Source organism: Ailuropoda melanoleuca, chromosome 4, assembly GCF_002007445.2.
Source record: "Ailuropoda melanoleuca isolate Jingjing chromosome 4, ASM200744v2, whole genome shotgun sequence".
Taxonomy (NCBI): domain Eukaryota; kingdom Metazoa; phylum Chordata; class Mammalia; order Carnivora; family Ursidae; genus Ailuropoda; species Ailuropoda melanoleuca.
Genome location: NC_048221.1, coordinates 64594537 through 64602394, shown reverse-complemented (window position 1 = coordinate 64602394; position 7858 = coordinate 64594537). Strand labels below are relative to the sequence as shown.

The 7858-nt window shown below is 38.8% G+C and overlaps 1 protein-coding gene across 1 annotated transcript in view; it reads left to right on the top strand.

Moving 5' to 3' along the window:
• IL18R1 (interleukin 18 receptor 1) overlaps positions 1–7858 on the top strand; it is a 41328-nt gene that overhangs the window by 26565 nt on the left and 6905 nt on the right. The window contains exons 10-11 of the mRNA XM_034657265.1: positions 2849–2912; positions 3831–4012. Coding sequence (XP_034513156.1) covers positions 2849–2912; positions 3831–4012 — 246 coding nt within the window. The remainder of the gene's footprint in view (positions 1–2848; positions 2913–3830; positions 4013–7858) is intronic.

Here is a 7858-nt window from a genome sequence, read left to right as displayed (position 1 = left end):
TTATGCACAACCTTTCGTTATTACAGAAATGATGTGACAGAGAGTTTTGTAGAGTCATTGTTTCATCGGTGCAGTGTAACTAAAGGAAAAATCCCCCCAAGTGGAATTGCTGGTGATATTAAAGGGTAGATACAGTTGTCAGTTGGATAGACATTGCCAATTTGCCCTCCCTACTACTACACTCCTACCACCTTCAAAGAATGGGGGTAACTTTTTTCCCATGGCCTTACCCACAGCCTTTTGGCTATGTGCCAATCTGATAGGTAAAAAGTTACATCTCAGTGTAGTTTTCATTTGCATTTCACTTACCATGCAAAAGTGCAATTTTTCATTTGTTTAAGGCTCATTTGTATTTACTTTCTCAAAGGACTCATTCATATCCTTTGCTATTTTTCTATTGGATTGTTGGCCTTTTTTTTTTCTTGTCTATTTCTAGGAGCTATTTATATTTTAAGGAGGTTAGCCTATTGTCTACAATATGAAATGAAAATATTGTTCCCAGATTGTAATTTGTCTTTTGACTTTGCTTAGAGAAGTATGATATGTGGAAGATTTTTTTTATTATTCTTAAAGTATAATTGACACAGTATTATATTAGTTTCAGGTGTACATTTTTATCATTGTGGAAGATTTTTTTTAATGCACTCAAGTTTATCCTTTTATGGTTTCTAGATTTGTGGTCACAAATAGAAAGACCCTTCTGACCTCAAGTTATGAAAGAAGTCTCATGATCTTCCTGTGAGATTGTTCTAGATTCATGATTCACATTTTTACAGCTTTTAGTTAATAATATCAAATTAACAAAGCTAATTCATTCAGCTTTGAGCCTGTGTGTGTATGCAATTTGGGGGATGGAGAGAAATGCTACAACCAAGAGGTCTATTTTTGGTACTTTTTGAACAGGTCTCTACTTGCACGGACCAGAACATATCTCAAAATGGGCATTCACTAATATCTTTCTATCTTGATAGAAGGTTTTTTTCCCCTCTCTGTTGTGTTTGACCCAATTCACAGATAATTTTTTCAGTTTGCACTTCCTGCCTCCCAGTGTGGCAATGCAGAGAAACATTTACAAATGGGCTCTACGTTAGCAAGCATGCCCCATGATAGGGATCAGTCATGAAAAAAGCAGAAAGAGAGACATAAGTACAAAAACAAAAACTTTCATAGCAATTCGATATTGCTGCAATATCCAGGAATGTTTTTAGTATTGGTTTTTGAAGGATTGGAAATGAAAGAAACCAATCAACCCAAACCAGTCAAATTAAATGAAAACATGGGCATTCACCAAACACAGTTTGAGAAGCGCTAGCTTGACTCCTTAAAGTCCTAAATACCCACTCACGTGAGGGTTTCGCTTATACAGAATCCAAAATAATTATTGTTAGCCTCCAACTACCTTATCTTAAACACTTCGCTTTGTCAGATATCAAAGCCCCAAGCCATTCAATGACCAGGATTTAAAGTAAATTGTAATATAAATTACAAGATTTGCTAAACCAAGAAGAGAATTGCTTGAAATTAGGCATTAGAAAGTTAATCAGTAGTTTGAAAAACCATTTTTCATTTTTTGTGGGTAAGAGTAAAGCTATATTATTTGTCCATCACCATATAAATTTGACTGAATGGTCTGCCTGGTTTATTGCAATTAGTAACATTGTGATTCCCCAAAAAAGTACCCTTTAAAAAATGTACTTATTTATTTCTTACATCTCTCTTGGTGCCTGTTTTAATCACTGACATAATGACTACGAGTGTAAGCACCATGTCTTACACTATTAAGTAGCTGTATTTCACAGCAATCTAACAGAATTACTCGGGAGACCCACTTACTGATTAAATTAGGAACTGGCTCGGTTTTAACCAACTTTTTCGACCTTTGATATGAATGTGAATTCTGCAGGTTTTACCAAAATGTCCTTGCTTTTGTATGCATGCAATTCTGCAAAGCAGTTGCTTTCCATCAACAATAGGTTCGCACTTAAACTGCTGGAGCTGAATGCTCTAGGTAGAATTGAAGGAGCTTTGCCAGAAACAGAAAGTGTTGTTCTGTGAGCCTGGGTGCCGCTGAAGATTACGGGCTGAATTGTTGAGCATATGTGATATGGCACCACAAAGAACATGGACCTAGAATGCTTTTGTCCTATTAGATTTTAATAAAGGATCCAATAATATTTCGCTTTCAGCTCAGTAGCAAATTCATAATCCCAATACTATACACAAGGATAAATCGAACCCCTGTACCATCTAACCAGTTACCACGGGATAGGGATAGACCATTCCTCCCCGCCCCCCACCCCCGCACTTCCCCTTCTTCCTCTACCAATCCCAGTTAACATCAATTGTATCATTTAGGACCTAACTCAAAATTTCCTTTTCTCAGCAAGTGTGTTCCCTAGAGATCACACTTTGGTTTCTGATCACGTTGATTCTGTTTGTTTTGCTGTTTTAAAACAGTCTCGCTTCTGCAAATGTGTTATTTATAAACGTTTTCAAGTTGTTGCATTTGCCTGCTTTGTTTTCTCAGATAGGTTGGGTGAAGGTAGAAGAGAGAGGTGATACAGTTTTGTAGTCACCCAGTTAGTACAATGGTCTTTGCTATTTAGGTAACTCTTTCGTCTTGACTTTGTCCCGTTAGCCTCCTAAACACTGCTTCATTATCAGGAATTAAATAGGAGCAGATGTTATTATCAATGAAAACCTTTCAACAGACCGGAAGTTTTTATATGGGCATCTAGGAGCATATAATATTTTTAAATATTGTGATAGCATGGTGTTTAAATCACCTCTATTGTTTCTTCCCTCTCACCAGTGTAAACTCAGCTTTGTTTCTGTCTTCGCTTTCCAGTGGGTCATTTTGAGGGTAGACATATTAACATGTTGGTCGAAGTAGCTGATACGAGAAAGTCAAGGTGAGATTTGCTCTCCACTCCTGGAACAAGGAGATAGTTGGGCTCCTTGACCTTTCATTGCCTTTTGATTCCTTTAGTTCCTGGGTCTACATCCTTGTAGTTCTCCCCATCCCTCTATGGTGTCAAACAGTGACAGTCTTAATGTACGTGCTTAAAAAACAATTTGCTGGGGCGCCTGGGTGGCACAGCGGTTAAGCGTCTGCCTTCGGCTCAGGGCGTGATCCCGGCGTTATGGGATCGAGCCCCACATCAGGCTCCTCTGCTATGAGCCTGCTTCTTCCTCTCCCACTCCCCCTGCTTGTGTTCCCTCTCTCGCTGGTTGTCTCTATCTCTGTCAAATAAATAAATAAAATCTTTAAAAAAAAAAAAACAATTTGCTAATTGGGTGCTTGATTAGTGTTTGAGGTTTGTGGAGGCTACTTTGTTTTTCTTTAATAATAATTGAATTTATTTCTTGTCTTTGACAACTTAAAAAATCAGAGATTAAGAATAATTTGCTAATTGGGTGCTTGATTAGTGTTTGAGGTTTGTGGAGGCTACTTTTTTTTGTTTTTCTTTAATAATAATTGAATTTATTTCTTGTCTTTGACAACTTAAAAAATCAGAGATTAAGAATAATGCCTAAAAAGAATCATAGAACCAAAAAATATTTGATGGACCTCACAAGTTACCTGTTTAAACATTCTTGTTCTATTTTTAAATTGGTTTTCTAGCAGAAATACTTTCTGTATTCTTTTTTTGAAGGGCTTCATTGAGCCCTAATGATATACAAGGGACTGCACGTATGTAATGGGTACGATTTCAGGAGTTTGGACAGGACGATGTTCTATGTAATGTTTTCCTTTACGATGGTTCTGCTCCCATTTGTCATGACTTTCACTCAAATTTGTACTTAAGCTTTTATTTGCACTGTAATTAAAAGAGTAAACCTTATTTCCTAGATGGGAAAACATACGATGCTTTTGTGTCTTACCTAAAAGAATGTGGACCCGAGAATGGAGAAGAGCACACCTTTGCTGTGGAGATTTTGCCCAGGGTGTTGGAGAAACACTTTGGGTATAAATTATGCATATTTGAAAGGGATGTAGTCCCTGGAGGAGGTAAGAAAGGGAATACCAGATAGAAAACTAGGGGAAAGATTTTCTTTTTAAAAGCCGAACAGTGCAGCCTTACAAAAGGTAATCCTGTTTTGCTTAAAAACAAACGAATGAACATGACCCTTTAAACCAGAAATAATCAGCTAAATCAATATACTCGATAGTGAGAAACAAGCCAACTAGACTGCTTCTTAGAGTGGCCTCTCTGGGGTCCGGGCTCTTCATTGTGCTTCCTAGTTCTCTGAACCTTTGGGGAAAGGGCATTCCACTTTCAGAACCAGACCCAGAATCGACATTGTCCTGAGGCATTTATCTAGAAACGCCCCACAGTAGGAATACCCCTCTTGGTAATATTTTGTACAGCAGGACCAGTTCCTAATTTAATAAGTGATCCTCTGAACTATAAACATGATTCATTCTTATCAGAAAATACTTGTTCTTTATTGGGTTGACACTGGTATGAAAACTACAGTAGAGGATAAGAGAGTCGGAAAAGGATAAATTAAGGGAGACTGGTGATTCATGTTGGATTTTAGTTACGCAATTCAGTATCTGAATACAAATGACCATAACAGATATACTGAAGCAAATTCCAGTTCGAAGCCAAGAAATTTAGTAACAAGTGCATATTTTCTCTGAAGTCTTCCAGAGCAAATATTTGAAATCTGGTGTCAGAATACTTTGGGTGCTGATGCATTACCAAAGNCCAGAAAATACTTGTTCTTTATTGGGTTGACACTGGTATGAAAACTACAGTAGAGGATAAGAGAGTCGGAAAAGGATAAATTAAGGGAGACTGGTGATTCATGTTGGATTTTAGTTACGCAATTCAGTATCTGAATACAAATGACCATAACAGATATACTGAAGCAAATTCCAGTTCGAAGCCAAGAAATTTAGTAACAAGTGCATATTTTCTCTGAAGTCTTCCAGAGCAAATATTTGAAATCTGGTGTCAGAATACTTTGGGTGCTGATGCATTACCAAAGATACAATACACGTGTTTCTACCACCACCATCATTCTCTCAGCCAGCATACACTGAGCGCCAGCCTCGGGCCGAATTCTGAGCTGGGCATGGAAGACGTAGCCGTAAATAAGGAATAGCTGTGGTTTTTTTTTCCCTCCTAGATTACGAATAAGAAAGGGAAAATACTACCAGTTAGAAGGAGAAAATATACTACTTTTTAGTAAATAAATAAATAAATTAATTAATTAATAAAATAGATTTCTTCTTTGTTCTTAAATGAAAATAAAGACTGTATATTTAATTGTAAATAGTTGGGATCAAAACCTCTTTGGAGAAGGGGTAGAGGCCTAGACCAGAAGTTGACAGTCAATCACCCGTGGGTAAAATCCAGGCTATCAGCCTTGTAGAAACACAGCAACGCACTGTTTGTTTGTGTGTTGTCTGTGGCTGCCTTTGAGCTAAATAGCAGAGATGGGTAACACAATGGCTGACATAGTCACTCTCTGGCCCTTTACAGAAAGTTTGCCAACTTCCGGTCTGGAATCATGGTGGGATGTATATATATATTATATATATTTTACCTTTAAATTCGGATTTCAGTGTGGTCCTCCCTGCCTGTGGAGAGGCAAGATAGCATCATGGGACTCCAGAAGCAGACTGCCTAGGTCCTGATTCTGATTCTTCCATTTACTGGCTGTGTGACTCTGGGCGAGTTATTTAACCACCCTTACTTCGGCTTCCTCATCTGTAAAACGGTGGTGATAACGATACTTTCTTCATAGGGTCCTTGTGATGCTTTAATGAGTTGATATACATAAAATATCTAGAAAAGGGTTTGGCACAGAGTAAGCACCAAGTGTTCATTATTGCTGTTACCTAGATGATTGTTTTTAACAGATATATANGATACAATACACGTGTTTCTACCACCACCATCATTCTCTCAGCCAGCATACACTGAGCGCCAGCCTCGGGCCGAATTCTGAGCTGGGCATGGAAGACGTAGCCGTAAATAAGGAATAGCTGTGGTTTTTTTTTCCCTCCTAGATTACGAATAAGAAAGGGAAAATACTACCAGTTAGAAGGAGAAAATATACTACTTTTTAGTAAATAAATAAATAAATTAATTAATTAATAAAATAGATTTCTTCTTTGTTCTTAAATGAAAATAAAGACTGTATATTTAATTGTAAATAGTTGGGATCAAAACCTCTTTGGAGAAGGGGTAGAGGCCTAGACCAGAAGTTGACAGTCAATCACCCGTGGGTAAAATCCAGGCTATCAGCCTTGTAGAAACACAGCAACGCACTGTTTGTTTGTGTGTTGTCTGTGGCTGCCTTTGAGCTAAATAGCAGAGATGGGTAACACAATGGCTGACATAGTCACTCTCTGGCCCTTTACAGAAAGTTTGCCAACTTCCGGTCTGGAATCATGGTGGGATGTATATATATATTATATATATTTTACCTTTAAATTCGGATTTCAGTGTGGTCCTCCCTGCCTGTGGAGAGGCAAGATAGCATCATGGGACTCCAGAAGCAGACTGCCTAGGTCCTGATTCTGATTCTTCCATTTACTGGCTGTGTGACTCTGGGCGAGTTATTTAACCACCCTTACTTCGGCTTCCTCATCTGTAAAACGGTGGTGATAACGATACTTTCTTCATAGGGTCCTTGTGATGCTTTAATGAGTTGATATACATAAAATATCTAGAAAAGGGTTTGGCACAGAGTAAGCACCAAGTGTTCATTATTGCTGTTACCTAGATGATTGTTTTTAACAGATATATAAAGTTGAGAATAGTGGTTTGTCTAGAAAAACTTACTAGTGAAGTAGAATTAACACAAAATTGGACCGTGCAAAATGATTTTCATTTCCTGTCTGCCCTTTTAGTTCTCTTTAATGACTATGCCACATCTTGCATTTTCAGCTATTGTTGATGAAATCCACTCATTGATAGAAAAAAGTCGAAGACTGATCATCGTCCTAAGCAAAAGCTACATGTCTAATGAAGTCAGGTATGAACTTGAAAGTGGACTCCACGAAGCACTGGTAGAAAGGAAAATTAAAATCATCTTAATTGAATTTACACCTGTCCGTGACTTCACATTCTTCCCCCAATCACTACAGCTTTTGAAATCTCACAGAGTTCTGAAGTGGAATGCTGATAAACCTCCATCGTATAACTCAAGGTTCTGGAAAAATCTTCTTTATCTGATGCCTGCAAAAATGGTGAAGCCATGCAGGGCTGAATCTGAGGTCTTGCCTGTTCTTTCCCGGTCCTGATCTTTAGGAAAGCTGAACGTAGGCAAGAATTCTGACCCTCTGGGCCCGGAGTGGACAAGCATGTTTTTAACAAAGAGAACTTACTAAAAAATATTTACCTCTATGAATATCCTACTTACAGTTTGAAGATGACAGTCGTCATTAGGTTGCCAGAGATAAGACTGAACATTGAGCTGTGGTCATGCGCTCCCAGAGGAACGTGGGATTCCAAAGCGATGGATCTCCTGTTTCTCCCTCCTCCACAACCGGCTACAGGGGCTCATTCTCAATCCATGTTCAGCCACTGTGAGGCTGGGCACGATACCTTAGGCCTTATAAAAAGGGCACATCTTTACGTTTTTCATGCTAATGATTGAATTAAAGGATTTTAAGTTCATGAAGCGGCATTTTCTAGGATCCAGTAGGTGATGTAAGAGGGGGAATGGTGGCTTCACTCTCCCACAGTGCGGCCTGCCTCTAAGCACCATGGATAGTGCCTGGGATGGGGCAGAGAGCTGGTGTGCATAGGGGACTGAGGTGTGGCAGGGCCTTGGCCTCAGGACACGTTTAATGTGTCCCGGCCACAGCTGCAGGCCCAGTTATTGGAACCCCCCC